At 45.0% G+C, this 26,199-nt stretch overlaps 1 protein-coding gene across 6 annotated transcripts in view; it reads right to left on the minus strand.

Moving 5' to 3' along the window:
• Positions 1-475: 475 nt before the first annotated feature.
• Positions 476-26,199, minus strand: part of LAMA4 (laminin subunit alpha 4) — a 147,244-nt gene continuing 121,520 nt past the window's right edge. For all 6 annotated transcript variants that reach the window (XM_072739283.1, XM_072739276.1, XM_072739289.1 and 3 more), the window contains 14 exons: positions 25,000-25,142; positions 23,072-23,210; positions 22,438-22,575; positions 20,393-20,526; positions 19,267-19,431; positions 18,283-18,436; positions 12,852-13,039; positions 11,449-11,638; positions 10,520-10,675; positions 8,994-9,153; positions 7,194-7,324; positions 5,854-5,947; positions 5,220-5,339; positions 476-961 (listed from right to left, as the gene is read on the minus strand). In XM_072739283.1, the coding sequence (XP_072595384.1) occupies positions 816-961; positions 5,220-5,339; positions 5,854-5,947; positions 7,194-7,324; positions 8,994-9,153; positions 10,520-10,675; positions 11,449-11,638; positions 12,852-13,039; positions 18,283-18,436; positions 19,267-19,431; positions 20,393-20,526; positions 22,438-22,575; positions 23,072-23,210; positions 25,000-25,142 (2,058 nt within the window). In that variant the 3' untranslated portion in view covers positions 476-815. The remainder of the gene's footprint in view (positions 962-5,219; positions 5,340-5,853; positions 5,948-7,193; positions 7,325-8,993; positions 9,154-10,519; positions 10,676-11,448; positions 11,639-12,851; positions 13,040-18,282; positions 18,437-19,266; positions 19,432-20,392; positions 20,527-22,437; positions 22,576-23,071; positions 23,211-24,999; positions 25,143-26,199) is intronic.

The raw sequence follows: 26,199 nt of genomic DNA on the forward strand, positions 1-26,199 counted from the left end.
AAATTATGCTGGCTGTGGTGTACTTTTTGGGGACTTTTATACTTTTAAATAAAATTTTATGATTATGTCCTACTTTCTTAGCTATAATTGTCCTCCATGATTTCTATAGAACACACAGGAATAATATCTTAAAGGAGCGTCCCCTTATGCTGTTTTATTTTTCTTTTGAAGTAAGAAGGGGGAAAAAGTGGTTTAACTCCTTTTTTCCTTCTCTAGAAAAAAATGGATGCTTCCATTTTTCTAATAATTCATTAGAAATCTGCTTTATTAAACCTTATAACTGCTATAAGCCTAAAATAGTCGTGTTATACTGATCACTCAAACAAAAGTGCTAAGAGCAAACCTGCCATCTAACTTTAGATTGTATGTAGATTAGTAAAACGTTTTCGGGATACAGAAAAGTATACCTTGGATATTTTGGTGTATTCAATGCAAAGCACAGTCCCTGAAAGAAAGGTGAATCCGAGAATCTAGCTGTACTTAGAAATGTGTGCCAGTGTTTATTTAGAATCCCTTCTAGTTTATTAGAAACAGGAACGGTAATTTCACCAGCAGGAAATAATACAATGCAAGTAAGCGTAACGCTCCTTCGGGTGTTGTTCACTGCAGAGATTTGGGATCCGAGGTAAGAATCCACATGAGAAATAATAAACCGCCAGTCCCTGATGATGCACCTAAGTCCTGCTCAACCAGATGACAGCTCCGGCAGCGAGGAAAAGCTGCCCATCCCGGCTGGCTTCGCCTCCCGGGCAGTGCTCCCAGGACCTTTGCACGGGCAGCGCTCCTAGGACCTTTGCACAAGCGGCTCTGCGGGCTCAGGCTGCCGGGCAGGAGTTGATGCTCACGGCGCCGCTGACCAGGGCCGCCTTGCTGAAGCTCACCGGGCGCCCGTCAATCACAAAGTGACGGATGCAGCCAGTGAAGGGCCGGCCGGGGGCCAGGCGTGGGGTCAGCAGAGACTCTGGAAAAAAAGAAGAAAGAAATGGAAACAGGGATTGCAGAGGCGCCCCTCCAGGGCCCCCACGTTACTCTGGCAAAAAGTACATGCGAGCAACCGCTCAGGCCATCAAGATTTACGTGTCAAAAGATGGAATAGAGTGATAATTTACTCATTTTTTTCAGGAACTTTATCTGCTTTTGTTTTATTTATTTATTTATTTATTTATTTATTTTCCTTTGTCTGCTTTTGAAGTAATGGGAACAAGTGGTGATTTTCCCGCTTGGCCACGTTTCCCGTGATCATTTTTCTGAACGCAGCGCAGCGGCTTCCAGGGCCGAACCGCCCCTCATGCAGGGAGCCTGGGGAGTGCATCCTCAGGATCCCCCTATGCTTCTGCCTCTTAGGGCTAATTTCGTCCTGGTCTCACTTGTTGTGTGTGATGGACGCAGGAAAGAGGAAGAAATTTTAGCTTCTCTACTATTTTTAGACTCAGTTAATGCTCCTCTTTCTGTTTAATCTGTATCATTACCTTTCAACCTTAAGCCTCCACATTTTTGCCAAGCTCACCCCATATAATGAGGAAATAATGAATTCACGTAACCTGACTTCTAATGTCTTCCGAGCTCTGGGTTTAAGAACCATAAATAGGCTAATGATCACCGGTCTGGTCTGTGTGGGCACAGGTGCCCGGAGTATGCCAGGGAACCTTCTCCCCTCACCTTCATTAGAGATCTAGAAGAAGCCTTATGCTTGTTAATTGTCCAGATACAATTAAACGAGTCGGATGATAGAAGCAATATAATTTAAAGCAACTTAGAGGGCTTGGAAACATCCTGGAAATAAAATCCATTTAGTCAAAGCTTATTATTACGTACAAACAGCTATGTGAGCAGTAGCCGATAAAGGACGGAAAACCCTCCGAGATCCCTAACTCGGGAAGGAACATAAAACAGGACAGCGAATTAAATACCATCACGCAGCTGTAATAAGTTTTCTAAGCAGCGTAGATGGAGACTGTGTACTGAAAATAAATCAGGGAAATAGCATTTCATCTTCGGAATGATAATTATGATGTTTTAAGATTTGGAAGGGGCTGCAGGGGACTTCTCTCTGTCTCTACGTTAGCAAGACTGTATATATTCGGCAAGGCCGCTCCGCGCACTTCACCATCAGAATAAAAATGAGTGAACGGGAAAGAGGGCAGGGGCAGGAGCATCTATTTCTTCTGCTCATTTTGGAAACTAGTTTTAGAGCATGGCTTTGGCTTCTGTTCAAGTGCACCATCCTGTGGTTCGCAGGGAACGTCGTTGAGGGGAAGTAGTTCATCTAGAATTATTACGGTCTTCTCAACGCACCACACGACTTATTCTAGGTAGTGACGGTAGATGCCCCAGAACCCTAAGTAACCGATTAATAAAAGTCAATCCATGATGGGGATCCCTGGGTGGTTCAGCGGTTTGGCGCCTGCCTTCAGCCCAGGGTGTGATCCCGGAGTCCCGGGATCGAGTCCCACATCAGGCTTCCGGCATGGAGCCTGCTTCTCCTCTGTCTGTGTCTCTGCCTCTCTCTCTCTCTCTGTGTCTCTCATGAATAAATAAATAAAATCTTAAAAAAAAAAAAAGTCAACCCATGATTTTAAGAGCGAACCTTCCTCAGGTTGGGAGCCCGGCTTCACCGCAGACTAATGCAGGCTTTTCAGTAGAGGAACGGTCAGATCGGTGTGTTTGTGGACCCACGTTATCTGGAACCCTTTTTTAATTTCCGATTTTGATTTTTACATTCTACAGTCAGATTGACTTTCAGGGCACATAGCTCATTAAATTAACGTGCCGTTGACAGAAATAATATCATCAGGGTTCTGCGTGACACAGGAGAACTGGTCGGGCTTCCAAGGGAGTTGGGTGCCTCTCGGAGGTTTATTTATGCCCAATTGCCTTTCGTTACTCTTCTTTTCATGCCTCAGTTTCTGATGTGATTTTAGTGGGATTAATGTCGAACAGCCCTGAATGGTGTGATTAATGACACTCAGCTTAAGCCATAATTGCTTTTGTCCCAGGCTCGCTGGCAGGTTCCTGGATGGCACCCGAAGCCATAAGGGGGCGGTGGGCTGGCGGTGAGCTGCCCCAGCCCCCGGGGCCCATGTGCTACTCATTAGCTATGACCTGCTGTTCCCGAAAGCGGGTCTCAGGCAGGCTGAGTGTGGCTTCAGGGACCCCTCGCCCACCCAGTGTGCGCAGCTTAGCAACTCTTGTGGTGGGAGACACGACGGCAGCGCGTCGTGCTGGGACCAGACTCTGCAAAGACACGAAAATCAAGTGACAAACGTGTGTTTGATGCAAAGAAGAGAGCCACCTCCGGTGAGCCCCCGGGAGGAGGGCCACTCCCGTCCCATCCCTGTCTCAGCGCCTAACAGACCGGAGTTGCTGGCTTCGTGTCAAGGGGAGTCGTGTCGCCTGGCAGCAATGAGTGTACTATTTCAACCTCAACATCCTGCGGCAGGTGTCACCGGAGGGTGGCACAGACCCAGCAGGTGGGGAGACAGGGCATCGCACGTGTCAGGAGAGGGCTGGGCTGAGTCTGAGGGGTCAGGAAGGAGTCAACCCGGGAGGGGAGTCGGAGAAGTTCTTGCTCACAGAGGTACCAAGGGAGGGGAGCAAGGACATTTTCCAGAAACTGTGGCCCTGTGTGCTGCGTAAAGGCCGGGGGCCCCAGGGGGGCAGCGTGGAAGCACGCGGGGAACTGCAGAGAGTGTGGGGGGCCCAGAGGCAGGGGTGTGGAGGGGCCGGAGGGTCAGGGGCCTCGCTGAACCCCACCTCGCAAGCTCTTGGGAACCTGTGAAAGATCTTAGATGGCGCCGTGGTGTCCAGGAAGAAAGCAGCGTACAGAAATATGGGAAGTGATGGACACGTCGTGCACACCCCAGCTGCAGGAGGTTCGGCGGGGGCCTTTGCCAGAAACCCTCTCAGCACTGAGGCTGGGAGCCAGGAGGACAGGATGGGGAACGGAGGTGCGTGTGGACAGTGGACGTGAAGATGATGAAGGTCTCAGACACTTCACCAGCGAGTTACTGTCCATACGAGCATTTGAAAAATACAGAGGAAGGCTTAGTTGCCACTATCTTCTGAGCACCCACGGTCACGTGCTTAATTTGATCCACGCTTTCTCTCTCTCCTCTCTCTTTTTTTTTCACACACTCTTAAATTATTACTTGCCTTTACATGGGTCAGTCTAAAATAATCCAGGTAGGACACAAGGAACCATCATGTTAAGTTTTTCCTTAAAATCACCACCAAATTCCAGATGTAAAAATTTGGTTTTCTCCTTCTGTCTGTCTCCCTCCCTCTCTCTTTCTCTTTCTCTTTCTCTTGCTTCAACATTCTGTTTTTCCAAGTTAGTGAAATGTGCACATAACAAACATTTTCAACATAGGTCACGGTTCTTGCTCTGGAGATTTAAAACTATTGGTGGGGGGGGGTCCCTGGGGGTGCTCAGCAGTTTAGCACCTGGCTTCGGCCCAGGGCATGATCCTGGAGACCCGGGATCGAGTCCCGTGTCGGGCTCCCCGCAGGGAGCCTGCTTCTCCCTCTGCCTGTGTCCCTGCCTCTCTCTGTGTTTCTCATGAATAAATAAAGAAAATCTTTAAAAAAAAATAATAAAATGCTTGGTGGGGTGGGGTGGGGCGTGGGGGTCCATCCGTTTCCTCCTGTCACCACCCTGGATTATACACTTTTCTCGGCAGAGGACAGCAGCGATGTGACTGGTGAGGTTTGCAGGGTGGCAGCTGGGATGCACTGTTGGGGCCTGGCCCTACGTAGGAACAGAACAACCCAAGGTCTACAGCTGCGTGCACCACTGGGGCCAACCTTGGACGGGGGAGAAGAGTGTATTCCCTCCCCGGTGAGGAAGGGGAGTGATTCCCAGCGAACCTTCAGCCCTCCGGATTCTCAGATCCTAGAGCAGTGTCAGTACATGAGGGTGCTCTGTGTCAGAGAGGAAATGCAGTGTGTGTCCCTAGGCGGACGCGAGGATGCATAAAGGGGAGGGTGAGTAATGTCCACCAGGCCGGGGGCTGAAGCATGGTGCTTCCGGGTTACTTGGGTTTTGACCCTTGGGTAAGGAGTCTTAACCGCCTAGGAGAGAACCCTGTATATAAGAGCCCCTTGAGTTGTCAGGGGAATCACGAGAACCCGCAGCTCAGCCCTTCGTACCCCAAGAACGGTTATGAGATCGTACCCATTTCTTGGATTTGGAAACGTGTCCCTTTTCAAGTGACCCTTACCTGGAACACCCCCAACAAACACCGGCTCCCTGTGATCAACCGGTTTTGGATTCAGGGGTCCAACCACATGGTTCACTTCAGAGTCTACATCCAACTGAACCACATTTGAATCTCTAATAACTGAAACAGAAGGAAAAGTCTGGTCATAAATGGCACCGGAGCGATGGCTTTTCCCGTGAAAGAGACTAACTTGTAACCGTAGTGGCTTTTATGTATTCCGGAACAAACCTCACACTTTCTTCTGTATCATTGAAAACGTCAACGTCTAAGCGATCACTGTAACATTTTCCTTTGCAAGGGACAATATTTAGGATACTCTATTTTTTTCTTCATGAATTATGCATTAAAAAAAAAAACAAACTTCCCTAGGACTATTTTTTTTTTCTTCCTGGGAATATTTTGGCAGGAAAAAAAAAAGATTATTTTGAGAGTACTCAAATTTTCAAACCACATGTGGGTTTGATGATACATACAGTAACATCTGATTCTCCTTCCTTGCCCACCTTTGGGCCGTTGCCCACCCTCTATCTTATCATGCAAGTTACAGTCCGAGCTCTTCCAGGACGGTCATCCCACGCGGCGGGGACGTGGGCCCCCGCTATAGAGCGAGCCCGGGACACTCCGTGCCTCTCACCTGTAATTCTGTGCCACCTGCCGTCGCAGAGACTCTGCTTGGGCGTCACGGAGGTGGAAAAGTCCCTGATGCCGTTGTTGACCTTCACTACGACCTGCCAAAGACACGTATGTTACACACTTGCCCTCGTCCTCACAGTGACAAAAGGCAGACTTCTTGAACGGACCATGGAGAGGCACCGCGTCCACCCCTGCGGGCCGGTTAGCTTTGCCGGGTGAACACGGGGTCAGTCTTCGGTAGGTGGTGGGGGGCAGATGGTGGGGGAGGCCCAAGAGGATGGAGTGGCCGGGGGAGCAGCGACAGGGCCGGGGGGGAGGCGTGAGTTCCTGTGATCCTTACCACTGCCGTCCGAGCAGGTGCAGGTGTCGCTGGGGAGCAGGGACGTGCAGCCAGACTGGGCGCCCAGCCCGGGGCCCCCGTCTACGCACCTGTGAAGCCCTCCCCACCGAGCCACCGAGGGCCTCACTGCTGGTTTGGAGCTGTGCCCTCGCAAGCGCTTGGCCATCACATGGCTCAAGAGGACCGGAGCTCCCATAAAAATCAGTTCTTTGGGGCAGCCGGGTGGGGGTGCGGGGGGGCCCAGTGGTTTAGCACTGCCTTCAGCCTGGGGTGTGACCCTGGAGACCCGAGATTGAGTCCCGCTTTGGGCTCCTGCATGGAGCCTGCGTCTCCCTCTGCCTGTGTCTCTGCCTCTCTCTCTCTCTCTCTGTGTCTCTCATGAATAAATAAATTCTTAAAAAAAAAATCAGTTCTATGAAGTCGGAGACGGTAACGCAAATCTGCTGCCGCTTCCTTAATATTTGGTTGGACACCCTCATGGATGTTCCTTAGTCATGCCTTTTAAGGATGAAAGTAGCGTGGAACCATAATAACTTTTTGATTTCTCACAATCGAAAACAATATATTTGTAAATATACACCAATACGCGTCCGTGCACATCGATACATACACGTCTGGCCCACGGACATAGACAGGGGCTTGGCTGCTGTTCGTTCTGGTGCAGCCGGGCATGTCTGCTGCTCTCACTTGTAAAGAGGTTTCCTTCCGATGCTTTTATTAAAGCCTTTTAATTCCTTTGTTACAGTTGACTTTTTTTTTTTTTTTTTTTTTTTTTTTTTAGCTTTGCCATGTTTCCACGGCTCTTTGCTCTAATCAAATCAATTCCCAACATATGGATCCGAATCCAAGGACCGCCTGCATTTAGATTTCCTGTACGGCTTCCCCACTATTCTCCCCCCCAGCTGCGAAAGACTGGCCGAAGGGCTCTGTGAAACGGTCCTGCTTCGATCTAGAATTCGAGGTCAGAGAAGAAGACAGTTAACCAGTGTTTAAGGCCCTACCTGGCCCTTCTTCATGTGAACATTCAGGTACTCCCCGTTGACGCTGTGGCCGTGAACGAGGGTCCCCGAACTGCTCCGGGGCCGCACTTCGAAGGCAATCTCAAACTTCAGTCCGATATTGAAGGACTCATCTGCGGAGAGGAAATCAGGTCTTCAGGGCAGCAGCCTGCAGTTTGTAGCCGCCGTGTGACCGCGTAGACGTGTTGCTACCTCTGTTTTTGAAACCTCGATGGGTCTCTCACTAGGTAAGCAGCAAAAGTGCCATTTCCCACGTCAAAGCCACCGTGCCAAGCTCAGTGGGGGGTGTGAGACCATGAGCACCCACCCCGGGGCCGGGAGCTCGGCGGAGGAGAAACTGGTCCCAACCCGCAGGACCACCTAACATGGCCCAAGTGAGGAGGGGGAAAGGGCCACGTGGGCGCGGGGAGCGGCGTGAACAGGGGTGCAGAGGCCGGGACACCGGGAGGGGCTGCGGAGGCCAGTGGGGCCAGGCCTGCGGGGACGCTCGCTGGGAGCCACGGGGGAAGGGGCCGTGCTGTGCTCACGTAGGGAAGGTGGGCTTTATTCTGCAGCCACTGAGCAGGGGTATTTATTTATTTACTTGAGAGAGAGAGAGAGAGCGGGAGGGAGGGCAGAGGGAGGAGCAGAGGCCTGGCGGAGCAGGGAGGCCATCAGGGCTCCGTCTCAGGACCCCGGGATGGGGACCCAAGCTGCAGGCAGATGCTTACCGACTGAGCCCCCCGGGCGCCCCTAAAATAAGTCTTAATAAAGGAACTGGTGCCAGAGCCGCAGAGCGGCCCGGAGGAAAGGGAAGCGGAGCTGCGACGGCCGGGCCGAGGGCCGAGGGTGAAAGCTCACTAGAAGAGCCGGGCTCACTCCAACACACGCCCTGCAAACCCGGGCATCTTCGTAATACTCACTGGACATGTGTCCTTACAAGTCACTTTTTAATTTTTTCCCCGCTCTTAGTTAATGTTTACGGAGAGCATGCACGGTGCGGGTCGCTCTGCATTTCAGGCTGCCCGAGCCTGCGAGTTCTCACCACTGAAATCCAGTGACAGGCTGAGAAATGTGAGTGCAGGTGCTTCATTGTGGGCGAAGGAGGAGAAAGGAAAGTTAGGTCATGAGCCAGGCAGAGAGAGGAAACACGACCTCTGGTGTTGTGTTGGACGCGAGGCGGTCATGCCTTCATTCAGGGGGTGTTGGGGTGCCTTCCTCATACCTGCCGCTTGCTCTGTAGAGCTGCAGTGGCTTGGGTGGGGATTGGGTGCCGTCTGCTAGGACTACAAGTATTTATTTTTGGAACCATTATGTTCCGTCACTTGGCATAGGGAGGGGCCTGCCAGAGGCACACAAGAAACACTCGGTTGAATGAATGAGAGAGTCAGAGTTAAGGGGAATAAAAATCCAGAAATATAATTTCTGAAGGCTGGGGTTGCAGAGCGGAGGGAAGAAGTGGGCCTTCCTTTGGCAGGGTCAGGGGGTCATGCTAAGAGGGAGCAGAGAAAGAGCAAGGTGGCCAAGAGCTGACACACATAAGACCACAGAGCAGCACAGGACGTCCTAGGAGAGCCACGAGGGTCCACGGCAGAGGGCTTGGCAGCTGTGGAGCAGCTCTGGTCAGGGAACGCACGCAGGGATGGGCACGCCCGGCTGCTTGGGGACAAAGGCAGGGGACAAAGGCGATCCCCGTGGGAAGAGGCCTATTCCTAGGGCTGAGTGGGTCTGCTCCCGAGCCCGACCCCCCTGCCAGCCACCGTCCCCCGGGAAGGAAGCATTCCACGCTCTGCGCACTGTTACCTAGAACCACGTAGCCTCCTTCTGTTGAAAAGTATGTCCCTGTTTCCATCGGACCCTCAAAGCAAGGCGTCACGCTAAACGTCTGAGAAGCGGAGGTGATGGAGGCCCCGTTGAGCTGAAGATTGCCGAGGCAGCCACTGAAGCTGTAGACCGAGTTTATCTGAGGGAAGAAGACACGTCTTGGAATCCAGTTTCTCAACACCCCCAGGTGCGCACCGAAGGGAAACAAAACGAAGGGATTTGTTCTGGGAGGGACGAAGCAGTCCCCGGTCTTACTTATCTAGCTGTCTGGGGGGGGGGGGGGGGGGTCAGTCATTTTCCAGGTAGTTGCTTCTTTAGTCCTTTGAAGCTGGGATTTTTCTATTCGATAATGTCAGGCTGCAGTCACTAGCTATGAAGGTTTCTACACACACGATGACAAGTAAGTCGCAGCTGTGGTTTTGAAATTAAATATGAGAACTACCGTTAGTTTGTCTCCCTTCAAGAATGACAGCTGGCCCCAAATCATCCAAAGCTGACGAGGGCTAGCGGAGGTCTTAGCCGTTCAACCTCCCGTGGTTAGCTGGACAGCAGAAAGCTTGCATTTCTGGCTTCATTACCTCATCTTGTGGTTGAGCATTTATCACACCCCAGGACGTGGCACTTGGGCCACTTTGGACGACTGAGATCACACTGCTTTGCAAATCTTTCTTTTAAAGGGGTTGTCATGAAATTGGGACCACTTGCCTAAAATCTAAGTATAACATGGCCCCCCTGCTTTTTTGCCTTAGATTAGCAAATCTTAGAAATGCATCGATTTTTTTTCGTGCTGAGGTCAAATCTATAGGTTAAGAAAGATTTAGTCCTTTGACACATTTCCATTATTGCTAAATATTTTTGTAAAGGTGCGATATTATTAACTTTTTTTTGATATTATTAACTTTTAAAGCACAAAAATAATATGTATTTCTTACTGTATCCCCCTGCCTCTCCCCCCGCAGGGGTAACCACACTTCCTTGCACATTTACAAATTGTGTGTGTGTTTGTGTGTGTGTAGGAAACAAAAATGAAATCGTAGGCTACAGAATGGCCCCAAAGTTTTTTGTGACTCAATAATATATAATGGAGCGACTTCCTTCCTTCCTTCCTCTTTTCCTTCTTTCCTTCCTTCTTTTCTTTCTTTCTTTCTTTCTTTCTTTCTTTCTTTCTTTCTTTCTTTCTTTCTTTCTTTCTTTCTTTTTTGCACTAAAAGCATGGGTCCTTGCTGAACAAATAAGCATCTGCTTGAGATATAACTTCCCACGACAGCTTAGACTTCTGAAACTGTTTCGTCTCACCTCTACCTTAGAATCAGAAGATCCCTCCTGATTTTGCAACACCAGAGGGCAGATAGACTTCTTCTGGGACAATACGCACTTTGATAGCCTATATCCAGGGAAACTATGGTTCTATTCTTGCCAACCTGCTGATAGTAAAGCAAGGCCCTGGATTAAATAATCCTCCGGCTCTAGGGGACAATGGCTCTCCCTGGTCATGCCAGGCCTACCTGGACATTTTTCACAGCCCTTCCAGGAGCTACACCTCCCAAATAAATAGGACCCTTGATGTTCCAGGCAGCTCCAGTAGGAGGAAGACTCTCTTCTAGGACTCGAAGGCCATCAATGATCAGTCGGCCGCTGCTCTTCTCCCGAATAAATATCACCTGGATGGAGAGAAGGACAACAGCACCTGTCAGGTGCATCCCAAGATTTGGGGGAAGGCTCAGTTGCCTCCTCTTCTAACTTTGCTACTGTAGGACTGTGGGAAATCTGCAGAAATTCTTTAAAAAAACCTGGTCTTTTCTCTGAAAGTCAAGGGTTTGTTTTTTTTCCTTTAAAGCTTGACTTAAAGCTACAGGCTTAATTTCTGACTATAGCTTGTATGTATTTAGTAGAGTCGTCAATGAAGCTCTTACCAGCTGGCCCACCCACTTGGTTTCTCCGTCTCCTACATTTATGGTAATTGATCGTAATGCACCTTACACTTCTTACTGTTTTCATTGCATAACACTGATTTGCTTCGATATTTAGATATTCTCCCTACGGTATCTTATCTTCCTAACAGATTTACTTTTCACTTTGTATCTTCCATAGCTTAGCCTATAAAAGACACTCAGCAATTGCTGCTGAAATTTAGAGACTTCCAGGCAGTGGGAAAACAAGCAGAAAATTGTTGAAAATCAAACTTCAGGTTAGGTTTGCCATTGGTCCTTTGGTGAAAATTAAGTACGCTAAAAAAAATTACACTCAGCCTGTATCTCTTTTTAAATAATATGCTTCAAGATTTTTTTTATAAGGAATTAAAAAAAAATTTCAAAATTGAGCTCTGAGTTTTAAAATGGGTATTTCGAGAGAGACCAAAAGTGGGCATTAATGTCAGTTCATTTGACAACGATGAATATTTGCCGGTAATAATATTCCTCTGCCTTCAACTCACATCATGCCACACTCCATCATTGTATTTCTCTTGGCTTCTAATCTTTAGTTTCTTGTGGCCAACATTAAACATGAAAACCAAGCGGCCGTGGGCTAAGAATAGAGTCATGAAGTCATTCTCTTCTTGATCGGAGACATAGAAAATCATCCCATGGGAGGAGCGAGTTTTCAGACGAATGGAGAACTGAGATCTGGTAAATGAAAAGAAAAAACTTACTATCTGTAAAATGAGACTCAAGGTGGTCTCTAGTTTCCCACAGCAACACAGTGTAAGGAAAGATGAGTAGCCATTCCATGAATCCCAAGCAGCATCCCTTCTAATTATACCTTAGTGTGATTAATGAATATTGGGAAAGGGCGACTAACTCAAAAATCTAAATCTTTCCCTACTTCTTTATACAGCAGGGCTACCTTCCACATTCAAGGAAGCATTGTTTCACGTAACGTGTCTTGCCTTGAAAATAGGGTTGCATTTAGTTTGTTCATGGGGATAACATACTAGTCAGTAATTAATGTGCATATAGAAATCGGCATAGAGAAAGTATGATTTGTGTGCTATCTAAACTACAAATTCAGTATTCCTGTCTTTCCCAGGAAAAATTAATCCGTGGATATCACAGGTTAAAAAGAGCCACCAGAATGTGTAGGAATTAAACAAAACCTTCTAGACATTTAGCTCCAGGCCCTATAGATAAGATACATTTATTAGGCTGATTTCCAGTTTGATTTAATTCTAAATTCTTCCTAATGAATACAAAATAATGATACTGCCCATTAGGCAAATAGCAAATTCAAAGGCGTTAGAGGTTACTTACTGAATGCACCGCCTCTATGAATGTTTGAAAGATATGAGACCAATATAAGAATATTTGGGTGCTCACACTATAAAAAGAAATCCTCAAAAGTGCCAAGTAACCTGGAGATTTGTGGAATACTGGGAAGAGGGGCTGGGCTTTACGGACAGCTGGAGCACTGGCAGACATGGAAGTGGGTTTGGGATCTTCAGTGTCTTTCCTTATTAACCTTCCAGCAGTTCAGAGGCACCCCCATTCTAGATATGAAAGCAATTTATATGGGAGAAGGAAGGTAATGCCAAGGTTCGATGACAAGTCATATGAAATGTGTCCCATGTGCCTTTCTTTGATTGGCTTTCCTTTTTGATGAATGCAGCAAACTCCTAGGAGAATGCGGTTTTATCCCTCTTACTTTGGGGAAGAAAGTCACAGAGGACGTAATGTATCGGAAAGGAAGGATCCTGCACCATGTAGCACTTATTCTGGTAATAAAATAATAGGATTAAGTGGTACAGAGAGGAAAGATCATAGGAAAACGATGGCAGATAGAGGATAAGGATGAAGTCCAGCCACGGCATAAAGTTTCTGGAAGGATAGCGTGTTACTTTACTTTTCACCAAAATCTCTTTTTAGGTGTTCAAACTCCTGGCGGCTGTTGGCGGTCCCTCCGTACTGATAGGCGTGCTCTATGGCCCTAGGACTGTTGGAAAGGTGGCAGTAAGCATCTCTTGGAGCATTCCCCTCTGGGAACTTGAGGCCTGCAGGGTCCCCGGAAGGTGCATCTTTACTTTTCTCTCCCTGTAAGAATAGGAAATAAATCATAGTAAGGGATGAACCTGACATACTAGTAGCGGAAGTTCATTTGTGATTTCTTTATCAGTAATCAATAAAAGTAAAATATAGTGAAAGTGTTCATTATTTGCGCATTTTCCATTCACAAAATATTAGGGCCCTCTCTTTCCTTAGGCAAACGACAGCAGGAGCTTTGTAGCACTAAGAACAATACATGACAACAACGCAGTATCTTAACAAATCCAAAATTCTAGTCTGTGATAGTAAAGCAGAGCTAACCTGAAGCCGCAGACATAACCGCTCTATCATTTCAATTAAATGCACATCTTAGCCAATGGTGAAAAATGGAAATATTGACAAATAAAATAACCTTGAGGGAATCCGTCGATAAAACCCTCCTATCTTAGACAACAATATTTCTTCAACACACAAAAGTTAACATACTGAGTAACGTCTTCAAAATATTTAAGAATATTTTTGGTGATAAGATAGCTAGTAAGCTTCTATGTGACGGGACATAGAACAACACTTAAAAATTACTTTGCGCTCCTAAAATTGCACTGCTGATTTTAAAATTTAGAGCTGTGAGACTACAGGCTAACATTTAGTGGTTATCTAGTGTTAATTTTGGAAGCAATGTTAAACTAAATGCAAATAAGTCTGATCATCTAAACATTCATTTATCCAAGCAAATGTTTACTGAATACCTAATAGGCAGAAATGATGTGGAAGGAAATGAGTATTTCTGCATGCCCCCCACGGGCCATGTGTGGTGGGGGGGGAGAAAGGTGAGGGAGAAATAGTTGTGGTATTTTTTTTTTTTTCTTAAGGAAATGAAAATTGATTTGGAAAAACAGGCAGTTAAATAGCAAATTGGAAGACAGGCTGTCGCCGGACAGAAATGACCTTAGATGACTTGCTAGGAGGATGAGGTTTTGTTTTGCAGGAGGGTGGGGATGAGAGATTGGCTGAGGGGTTGAGGACCATCCCCAACTCGAGGGGGGCTCCTCCTCCTTCCCCTTGCCATGGAGAGGATCTCACTGTTTCTCAGTCAGCGTATCCGCTTTGCCAGGGGACGAGAGCAACGCGGACCGACCACGGGGGTCAGCGAAGCTCAGGGCTGCTGGAGCGGCCCTGCCTTTCTCTGCTTCCATGTGGGAATCCGTAGGCTGGGATCTGTCTCCTGTCTGCTGCAGGAGGGGAGAGATTCTGGTATTGGTATATTTCCATATGGTGACCAAACACTCTAAACTCTCTGTGGATATAAGCCCTGAATATCAATAATAATAATAATAATAATAATAATAATAATAATAATAAATGAGTTATCATGTAATGAGTCCCATATAACACAGAAACTCCGTTTACTCTGCTAGAGTAGCTGTGTGCGTGGGTTTCTGAACCTCACCAGACTCTGAATTTCCCACTGTAATTTTTTTCTCTGAGCATCTGTTTCAATTCAGTACGTTTCTTCTGTTTCACATAAGAGCCAAACTAGTTGAGCTGCTTAAGCACAAGAGGGCCGTGTGTTATAAGGATATGGGAGTATCTTATGCGGTCCAGGGGATGTTAAGATAATATAGTGGGGCGCTGCTAGGGGCAAGAATCAGGAATTGGAAAGCTAGGAAGAATCAAGGCACTCCTTTTCCAAATGTTTTTGGTATCTCAGCTCTGTTTTTCTCAGACTGTTTGCTTTCATTTTTCTTTCCCTGCAGGAGAGCTTTCTGCCTTTTCCTCTTTCTTAAATTTTTTTTTAAATTTTTATTTATTCATGATAGTCACACAGAGAGAGAGAGAGGGGCAGAGACACAGGCGGAGGGAGAAGCAGGCTCCATGCACCGGAAGCCCGACGTGGGATTTGATCCCGGGTCTCCAGGATCACGCCCCGGGCCAAAGACAGGCGCTAAACCGCTGCGCCACCCAGGGATCCCCTTTTCCGCTTTCTTACAAAGCAGCTTGCTTTCTCCGTGCACGATTAATGCAGAGCTCTTAGGTTTACATGTTTTCCGTTTGATGACCAGACTAGACTCGTGTCTTTGGGTTCTCAGTTTCTAAGGCAGGGAATCTCATAGCCCAGCTTAGTTCACATGATCTACCCTGGTCCAAATATCTATAACCAGGTGGATGAGGTCACCTGCCTAAAATATGTGGCTTACCCTGTGTGTAGGGAATCAACTCTCAGAAAAGGGAGTGCTTGGCTGGGTACTCCAGAATGATGTCTATTATAACACGTAACATTTTCATTATCACACTAAACATCACATGAGAAACTATGTTCTCATTTAAATTTAGAAACGTAAAAATTATGAAGAAATTTCAGGTTGGAACATAGGTGGTAAGACAGGTATTCTGATGTACTCATCGGGGACTATATCAGTGTTCCTTTTTTGGCAAGTAGTTTGCCTTGAACCCAGTAAGTCTACCTCTAGGAATATTTTGTAAAGATTTATTCAGCAATGCAATCAAAGATTAACGTACAATGATCTTCACCCAGGAAGGGAGGAAACTGGAAAGCACTGAAAGTCTCTTAATAGTTAAATAAAATATAATCTACCCATAAAATGGAGTATTAGGAAACCACTGTGAAAGGAAACGATTATAAGCCCAAATTGCTTTGAATCAGCCTCGATAAAAATTGAAAACAGAGGCCACACATTTTCCTGGGTAGCTCTTTAAGAAGCTATTGATACAAGGGTAAATACGAGAGAAGATTAGCAAACATTTGACATTCTAATTGCCAAGAAATATAAGTGAAATCCATAGTGATTCTGTTATTATGACGTTGAATTTCGAAGACTTTTTTTTACAAGAAGGGCTAAGAGATTTCCTATAATATCGAAAAGTTTGTGTTAATAGTTCCAAGGGCTGTTGACTGCACCCTTGACAGTATGAATATTTGTTAGGAAACTACGTTTGATAGACAGCTTCAAATAGAAAACTGTCTTCATTTAAAGGGGTAAAGTGAAAAAAAAATAAAGGGGTAAAGTGTGTGCCGTGGGTGCATCTTCCTCCTCAGCCTCTGACATTAACCAGCTGCGAGTGATCCACTGACCTGCGCTCAAGTCTCAGCTGAAAAACTTCAGGTTAAACCTTTTAGCATCAATATGAGAAGCTGACAGTAAGATTTTACCATAATTTCAGAGTCTCCTCCGAAAAAATCCTTTATAACATCCTCTAGGAAAAGCCTTCATAAAAGTCACATGCAGTGATCTCGCCGCCTGAATCACTTAAATCTTTCTGCCTGAATCACGTGACATTCAGAAAAGGATCCTGAAAAACCCTAGATTTAGATTACACGGAGATAAAATTAATTCCGCTAACACTGATAAGTGCGAACAGAGGGGTTGCAAGGAGGTCCTCAAACGGGGTCCCTCTAAGCTGAAATACACAGGGAAGCGCTCCAGAGAGGAGGGCCGGGGAGGCCAGAAGCTGGGGGGATCGCTCCCTCTCGCTGGTGGTTCACAAGCCGCCTTGGAGGCAGATCGGGCCTTCCTCTGAAGATGCCCAGCCGCCCTCACGGCCCAGGAGATGCGATTAAAACCGCGATGAAACGTGTGTCTGTTCACAGGAGTGCAATTCAGCGCGGCCTCAATATCGCAGCCCTAGTCCATGCCCCAGATCAACCCTGCCTGTGAGCCCTTGGAGTGAAGGTCAACGAAGGAGGGGAAACGGGGGGGGGGGGGGTGGGGGGGGTGGGGGGGGTGGGGGTGTGTGTGTAGATCAGAAACTCTAGTAGCTTTTGATTTGTATTTCCCTGATGGCCAGTGACGCGGAGCATTTTCTCATGTGTGTGTGTTGGCCACGTCTATGTCTTCCTCTGTGAGATTTCTGTTCACATCTTTTGCCCATTTCATGATTGGATTGTTTGTTTCTTTGGTGTTGAGTTTAAGAAGTTCTTTATAGATCTTGGAAACTAGGGATCCCTGGGTGGCGCAGCGGTTTGGCGCTTGTCTTTGGCCCAGGGCGCGATCCTGGAGACCCGGGATCGAGTCCCACATCAGGCTCCCGGTGCATGGAGCCTGCTTCTCCCTCTGCCTATGTCTCTGCCTCTCTCTCTCTCTGTGACTATCATAAATAAATAAAAATTAAAAAAAAAAAAAAGATCTTGGAAACTAGCCCTTTATCGGATCTCACCTCACCCCAGTGAGAATGGGGAAAATTAACAAGGCAGGAAACCACAAATGTTGGAGAGGATGCGGAGAAAGGGGAACCCTCCTGCACTGTTGGTGGGAATGTGACCTGGTGCAGCCACTCTGGAAAACTGTGTGGAGGTTCCTCAAAGAGTTAAAAATAGACCTGCCCTACGACCCAGCGATTGCACTGCTGGGGATTTACCCCAAAGATACAGATGCAGGGAAACACCAGGACACCTGCACCCCGATGTTTCTAGCAGCAATGTCCACAATAGCCAAACTGTGGAAGGAGCCTCGGTGTCCATCGAAAGATGATGGATAAAGAAGCTGTGGTCTATGTATACAATGGAATATTCCTCAGCCATTAGAAATGACAAATACCCACAATTTGCTTCGACGTGGATGGAACTGGAGGGTATGATGGTGAGTGAAATAAGCCAATTGGAGAAGGACAAACATTATATGGTCTCATTCATTTGGGGAATATAAAAAATAGTGAAAGGGAATAAAGGGGAAAGGAGAAAAAATGGGTGGGAAATATCAGAAAGGGAGACAGAACATGAGAGACTCCTAACTCTGGGAAACGAACTGGGGGTGGTGGTAGAAGGGGAGGTGGGCGGGGGGTGGGGGTGACTGGGTGACAGGCACTGAGGGGGGCACTTGACGGGATGAGCACTGGGTGTTATTCTATATGTTGGCAAATTGAACACAAATAAAAAATAAATTTATAAAGAAAAAAAAAGAAAAGAAACTCTAGTAGCTTCCATGAGGGTGACGGAAGCCTGAGATCTTACACAAAAGCAAATGATACTGGGAATGACAATACAGTACCAGATACCACGCGTCATGGGCACAAATGGTTAGGGATGGAGCAGTTTTAGCGACTGCAATGAACAGCAGTGGGTCGTGCAGAGTAAAAGCTGATTCAAACGGTTTCTCTGGGAGCAAAGCTCCACAGATCAAAGCTGACAAAGCAGCAGGTCAGAGGCTACCAGGATCCCCCCTCCGTGTGCACACACAGTCGCAAACTGAAGTCGGTCGCCTAAAGCACAGCGTCTAGCGTGGAGAGCACGGCTACGAGGGCGGCGGGGAATCTGGCACGGCGTCATCGTTTACCTTCTTATTCTGGCTTGCTTTAGGCTTTGAGGAATTTTTCCCTTTTTTGTAGAGAAGGAACAACGGCGAAGACTCGATGGGACACTCATAAAGAGAGGTGTGGACCTTCTCCGAATACCGCTGGAAATCTTCGACCTCCACATCTCTATCCAACCTATGCAACAACAGGGGGGGGGGGAGACCCCTTAGGATGTTGTTCAGAACTACATGATGGAAACCACGGAAGTGAAAGAATTTGGCAACTGAGATGTGTGTGCGTGTGTGCGGGTGATGGGTCTTTACCTATCAACCACTACCTTCATCTGAGCCCTTGTCACGACCCTTGAACAATCCGTGGATAATTTTGCCCGGCACCAGCACATCCTGACAGATGAACATCTTCGCCCTCCCCACGCTCTGGATGATTGGTGCCACCTCTGTGTCGTGCATTAAGTTTCTCCCCCGCTTTGTTCTTGTACCCAGGGAGCCCTTCCTGTCTTCGTGAAGGACCCGGAGTAATGGCTTTGTTTGAAGTGATGCATCAAATTAATAAGACTCCCTTCACCCTCTCACAAGGGTTTGGGTACGTTGCTCTGCTCCACCATGAATGATAAGGACAGAGATAAGGTCCCTGATACCCATAGCCACTGTATGCCAGGTGCCTTACGCACATTTTCTCATCCAATCGTCGTAACGAGGGGGCAGGCACTATTATCCTCTGCATTTTGGCAGAGAAGAAACAAAGGCTGACTTAGCCAAGGGCAGACAAATTTATTTATTTACTTATTTATTTTTAGGGGCAGACAAATTCAAAGGCAAGAAACCTACAGGCAAACCCAAGTATGTCTAGTTGCTCCAGCACGTGCAAACTTTTAACGACCACCCTCTATTGCTTCTCATACGTTTCGTAGTTCTCAATATTTATATGGAAATAAATATTTTCATTATGGACTTGATTTTTTTTTAGCCGATCATGCAGACTTATGAATAATAAAAATATCATACCTGGTGAAGTAGGCATTACTTATACAGCCAGTGAAGTTAGCATACTGGGGACTGATGGGGGAGCCGCCAAAGTAAAACTTCTTTTCACCTGCTTGGGTCTGTTCTCCTTTCCCTTTGGTCGGGTTCTTACTCCCAAGTCTGCTTTTATCTACTATCAGTTCATATCTGCAAAGGAAAAGAGCTTCTTTACACACCACACTGCTACCATTTTACCTGCAGTTCCATTCTAGGCTGCAGGTTTTCTCATGGAACTGAAACGGTGACAATTTGGTGTTGAAAAGATAGTAATTTGCCAGACTCTTCATGAAGTCCAGGATAAAACAGGCGAATATTTTGATATGCGGAAAAGACTCCCCAAACCCCTAAAAGCAAGAAGCTCAGATGTTTAGTTACCAGCATTTGTGTGTGTGTGTGTGTAAAAAACAACATAATTCATGGTGATTATTTAATCACATTTGGGGAGCCTGTTTTTGTTGTAAAGCACATTGACTGGTTTTGAGTGTAATTGGAAATGGAGTCTAGAAAGGCCTATTAACGTGTTTGTTTTGTAACAGGAGGGCTCCACAGACGCTGCCTGCAACAGAGATTTAATTCTTATTCCAGAAAGCTTTCTTCTCAATAAAAAAGAAATTCGGTATCACCTATTTAAAAAAATTAAAGTTAGAGCTGTTAAAATATGGCCAGAAATGTAGAGCTCTCAATTGCTTCATTAAAATCTAAATGAAACCATGTGTGCGGGTCTCCTCCTAGGTGCCAAACACCGCACTCCACGCAGTAAGTACGACATGGAGGCACTTCCCTCAAGAAGGTTTGTGGTTTTATTGGAAAAAAACCCTTTCTATTCCTGTTAAGCAATTATACAGTGATTCATTTGGCATGTCTTGATCTTAAAAAGAAGTTGCTATTAATTAAAATTAAAATTAAAATTAAAATTAAAATTAAAATTAAAATTAATAGGAACTTCTTTTTAAAAGAATGTAAGGTATTTCCTCTATCATTTTTTTTTTTTTTAAACACTGGAAAAGCAATAGCGTGGCCTACTACTTGTCGTGGTCGTGTAGCAGGGTCGTGCCTTCCAAACAGAGCCGGCTGGTGGGAGGAAGTGAGGTGAGGCGAGGAGCTGTACCTTGCGGGTGAGACAGAGGTAATGACCAGGTGGGACAGCCCATCATTGTACTGCTTGTCTGCCGACTGCACCTTGATGCCCTTTACGTCCAGGACCACGGTGCCGTTATCCAGAGAAATGGAGAACACGTCAGCCTGCAGTGCAAGCACAGGCATTAATGTCGGGAGGCCAGGGACCCAAAGGAGGACACGGTTTCCGCTTTCCCCGAATGGCATTGCTTAAAGGACCACCCCACGTGCGGGCAGTTTGCTTGTAAAAGAGCATCTATGAAAACAACGACAGTGCATTGCTTATTAGGCACCTTTCAACGGAGAAAGAAACCCTCTGCTGAACTGAGGGTTTCTGGTGACTTTGTCAGGCTGAGAGTTGTCTGTCGCAGGGTTAGTGCTTTCCCTGACCCGGGCCCTGCTAGTCTGTGTCCAGCTCCCCTCCTGGAAAGGCAAGATCTGAATCTCGAGTCGGGGATGTAGCTAGAGCACCAGGCAAGGGTTAATTTGCCAATCTGGCTTTTTAAGAGTTTTACTTTATCTGTAGAAGTGGGAGAGAAATAGAAGAAGAGCAGAAGTCAACGTTTCTTTTTCTGAATTTGCTAATTGATTGCTTAAAATACTGGCAGATTCCCTAAAAAAAAAAAAAAAAAAATACTGGCAGATTGACAGCCTTGCTTCTCATCCCTTCTATGGGCGCTGACTCGACAGTTGAGGGCATGGCCCCCAACATGACCACTTCTTGGGGACCACAGGTGTTACCTAACCATGGGAATCTGAGGCAGGTTTGCTGGTGGATGTCCTACAATGTGCTTTGGGTAAATTCTCACTGTTGCTACTGATTTAAATTCAGTATAAATGTGACAAATACAAGGACATAAGTATGAACAGTGAAAAGCTGCTTTTATAAATTATATTATGACCTGCTCTATCAGTGTATATATTGGTGATAACCTTTTCAGAGATTGGGTCTTGGGGTCACCAAATCTCCGGATATCTTGTTTTATTTTTGAAATAATATATCTTCGGAAGGTTGAGTTCACGTGTTTCATAGCCAGTCCGAGAACAGAGAAGTATGTTCCTTTTACTATTTTACAAATTAAATCACATGTGTGTTTCTATATATACACAGAGTCCTTAATACTGTTTGTGCTATGGACCCCTTTGGCAGTTAGGTGATATACACAGGCCCCTTCAAAGATAACATTTTAAAATTCTCAAACAAAATATCTAGGGATACAAAGGAAACCAATTATATTGAGATACAGTTTCAAAATATTAAAATAATAAATCTGTGATCTAGTAATTAGGTACTTCTTTATTAAAGCATTAAATTGTAAAATCTCTCAGCAGATCTAATAACTACTGTCATTTTATTTTTTATTTATTTTTTATTTTTTTATTTTTATTTTTTGTAATACTGTCATTTTAAAGGAGCAATGAGCAAAAATGGTATTTTGAGATATCCGTGACAACTATTATGTGAAATGAAATATATTTGTGGTTAATGATATAGTAACAGGTTCTGCAAATATTTCTGATTTGTTGCCAACATTTGTAATTGAAGAAAATGCTAAATTTTAGTTTGAGAAAATAAAATAAAATAAAAATCTTAGGGCCCCTGGGTGGCTCAGCAGTTGAGCATCTGCCTTTGGCTCAGGGTGTGACCCGGGGTCCTGGGATCGAGTCCCGCATCGGGCTCCCTGCATGGAGCCTGCTTCTCCCTCTGCCTGGGTCTCTGCCTCTCTGTGTGTCTCTCATAAATAAATAAATAAAATCTTTAAAGAAAAATCTTAATTTTTTCTGACCTAGGTCCATGGACACACCAAATTTTCTTCATGAAGTCCTGAGGGGTGGGTCTATGAATCCTAGGTTCAGAACTTCTGATATGCAATGTACGCAATTATAAAGTGGATGCAATGAGGCCTTCTGCAGTGTGTTCATGTGAGTCAAAATTAATCTGAAGCAAAAATCACTTTTCAGATGCTTAAAGAGTAGTTTCAATAGACAAAAATGATCATCACAAAAAATTTCCCATAGGGAAAAACAAGTACTTACCCCTGAAGCATAATAGAATAGCAACCCATTTGGCTGTAACGTTCGGAAATTAAAACCTCCTTCAAAGCCATCGAAGAAAGATATTTTCTGAACTGAAGCAATGAAACTCTGTCCATTGAAATATGCTCTGCGAGATATCTGCGTGGCAAAGAAAAAAAAAGTGTGTTTAGTGTTTGTGATAATTATCATATGCTTCAAATACCAATTTCTCACACATCAAAACCCTGTCTACTGGTTTCTATAATAAAGAGTTTATGTTTTAACTTCTGGTTTATACTGGAATTCAGGCATGTTAACTTTTCCTTCTGGGTGCCTCTACCCGATGGGGTTTTAACTTCTTCACTTCCTCCACCCTGAGTGAGGAAAAAGCTCACACGGCTTCTCTGGGCTTTGGACGTCCCCCGCCCCCTGCCCTTGAAACCCGAAGCACATGGACAAGTCACAGCGGAAGCCCCACGCGCCTTTCCAGCTTAACCATTCTCCTTTCTGCGGAGAAAGGAGCCCAAGGTATACCTGGGATCACAGAGAAGCTGAAAACAGCTTTTCCAGCTTTTAAGAATGAGAAGTTCCATGGCTATTTATTGTGTGTGTGTGTGTCTATTTATTAAAAAGCTTTTGATTGACTAGTACTTACAAGAGAGTCTTCTGGGCATCCATAACCAACCCCCAGAGTTTCCGTCTGCTCCAATAAATTGAAATCTTTCTTTTGGAACTGGAAACCCTTCATGCATCCTCTGAAGTTGATATCTAGGGGAAGATGTGCTCTGAGGGTCCTGGAAAAGAAAATTAGTCTTCAGTAATATTGTCATGGTGAGGAGGAGGATGTTGCCCTGCATCTGTGGGATATGAAGTTTGATTTTATATATTGTCATTTTTAGTAGCTTTGTAATTATTCATATTCTCATGCTTCCTTTCATAAGCACATGTAGTGTCTAATCTTTGCCTGTAGAACAGCTTTATGCCACATCGAGCCAATTTGTTTACTTCTTTATAGTTTTCAAGATGCTTTAACTTACATTAGCTCATTTTATGTTTATAAGAATTCTGTGAGATGGAAGGAAAAGCTATTATTTCCCTTTTACAGATGATTGATTAATAGGTTGAACCACAAGGAACTGATGCATTTTAACAAATGGTCAACTTTTGGCAACTTCACACGGTTTAATCTATAAAATGAAACTAAGAAGCATCAAGTTTTGTTTGTTTTTTATTTTTGTTTTTTTAATGTCACAAGTTGTAGGCTAGGAGTTGAACCCAGGTGTTTAGTCTTCCATTAGTCCATTCCCAAGTGGGTTGAAGTCACGAACTCATCTTCTTGGCTTTTTTGGGAGACACTATAATTGACTAAGGCCCGAGAAATGTCCAGGTGAATGTTGAGCTTTTGGATTAATAGGAAAGTAAGAACCCATTTTTGAGATTGGGGGGAAATTTTGATTAATATTGTAATTCTAGTACCTGTCATTATGCCTAGTATCTAGGAGGTGCCCAGGAGCATATTATTAAATATGGAATGACTATGAAATTAATTTTGATAAAATTACAATGGCTTCAATGTATTTTATTTTATTTTATTTTTTTTTTTAATTTTTTATTTATTTATGATAGTCACAGAGAGAGAGAGAGAGGCAGAGACACAGGCGGAGGGAGAAGCAGGCTCCATGCACCGGGAGCCCGATGTGGGATTCGATCCCGGGTCTCCAGGATCGCGCCCTGGGCCAAAGGCAGGCGCCAAACCGCTGCGCCACCCAGGGATCCCCGCTTCAATGTATTTTAAATGAACAGTGGCCAGACTAAGGAGTAACAGTCTCACTATATTCTGTTCCATCAAAATCACAGCTAGGGGACGATGCTGACTAACAGACTGGGGTTATATAATGACAACCATAATGGTTAAAGGTCCCATGTGGCACTGTTGAAGGAGCTAAGAGGGTATCTAATGGAAAAGAAGCTTGAGGTTGGGGCCTCATCCCAGACCAACTAGAATTTCTGGAGAGTGGTTATGGGCAATGGTGTTTATAAAAGTTCTCCAGGTTTTTCTAAGGAGAACCAGGGTTGAGAATGACCAGACTGGAACATCCTAAAAGTTGCCTCTCAGTTTCAAGGGTGTCTGATGCTATGACTTGATCGTAATAAGAGAGTTAAAATTTTAAATACAGGAGAATAAAATTGTAATGACACCTAATTCACAACCCCTTGGATAGGCTTAAAAATTTCTGTGCCCTCAGATGCTATTTGAAAGTTCAAAGAAGTTTAAATTAAGACTGAAAAGTAAAGGGACACAATGCTTCATTTTCACACAGTACACATGCTCCATCTTTCCTCTTGCAGGTAAGAAATGCCGTATTGGACTATGTTCTAAGATTAATACGACAATTAAAGAAACCTGTAGATCTCATCTAGGAGATGCTAATTTAAGGAGGTCATGAGGGTGCATGAGGGTGCACGTAGCCAGTGGGAGTGCCTTCATGCCTTCAAACTTTTACTAGACCTCTCCTGGATGTTGAATATTCAGCCCTGTACATCATCAGGAACAACAGCCACCTAACAACAAGAAAAGTGTACCTGGATTGTAAAATTTCTGGGGGAGCCCCTCCAATGTATATGTCTGTAAAAGGTATTTTCATCTTTTCATTGTCCATGCTCTTGACATGTCGTCTGTCAACCACCAAAATCATTTTCTTATCATTGTGGTAAATGACTGAGATCTAGGAGACATAATATATAGTGAGTCTTGATATTGTGTAATAATCAACTTTTTGAAGATGACAATATATTTTAATTACTCAGGTTATAACAGCTGAGCCCCTGTGTTCTTGGGCTTGTTTGTTCACAAAATGGGGAATAGATTTTCCTTTCTTACAGACATGGAAACTCACACTTAAAGTAGCCAGAAGCTCACATTTTCTGGAGAAGGATTTTCATGTGGAGAGGGAGCTAGACCAAACAATATATATATATTTTTTATCATGAGACGAGTTGTTTTCATTTGCTCCTTTGGGGGGATTCAGGAAAAAATGATAAACAGGGACTTTGGGGATCCGGACTGTACGTTACCTGGTGTCACTGTTTTAGTGACACACTGAAAAGTTTTAATGAATCTGCAAAAATGCTAGTCAGAGATATAGTTAAGATACTCTCCCATTGTAAACCATCCTCATGGAGGCGAGGGACTTTGAACTGCAAAGAGAAGTAAAGCCTCCTACTCTCTGCATTTTGGTTCAACTTAAAAGATAGGCCTTTTATACATTTTACTAATTGTAGATTCACAGTAGTTGTTAATGAAAATAGATGAAGTATATTGTCAGTATAGTGTACAACTGTTTCAAAGTCAAAGAGGATTCCTTGCAGACTCTCTGTATAAGGAAATCTGCATTAGTATCTTCTAGGGTCCAGATAAATGGTTTACAAGGAAATTCTCTATTTGCTTACTATCTACTCTTTGTACATTTAGTAGTGCTCAAAGGATACATTTAAAAATGGCTGTGTATCCACACTCTGGCATTTTCAACAAATGTGCAAGAGAGTCCTATGGAGTGCCATTGTAATCGGGCAGGCGTCTTCTGGTCAATGAAGCAATTAAAATGAATCTTTCAGTGACTCTTTTATTAGAAAATATCAATATGACAAAAACATTCATTCTTTTAAAGCAAATGTTATCCTGGAGTTGAGTAGATGGGACCCTGCGTTGCTTTTTAGAGGTGAAGGTGTTCAGTCTAATTACTTTCCCATCTATGTCACTGGACCATCTGATTAGATCAATAG

Source organism: Vulpes vulpes, chromosome 1, assembly GCF_048418805.1.
Source record: "Vulpes vulpes isolate BD-2025 chromosome 1, VulVul3, whole genome shotgun sequence".
NCBI lineage: Eukaryota > Metazoa > Chordata > Mammalia > Carnivora > Canidae > Vulpes > Vulpes vulpes.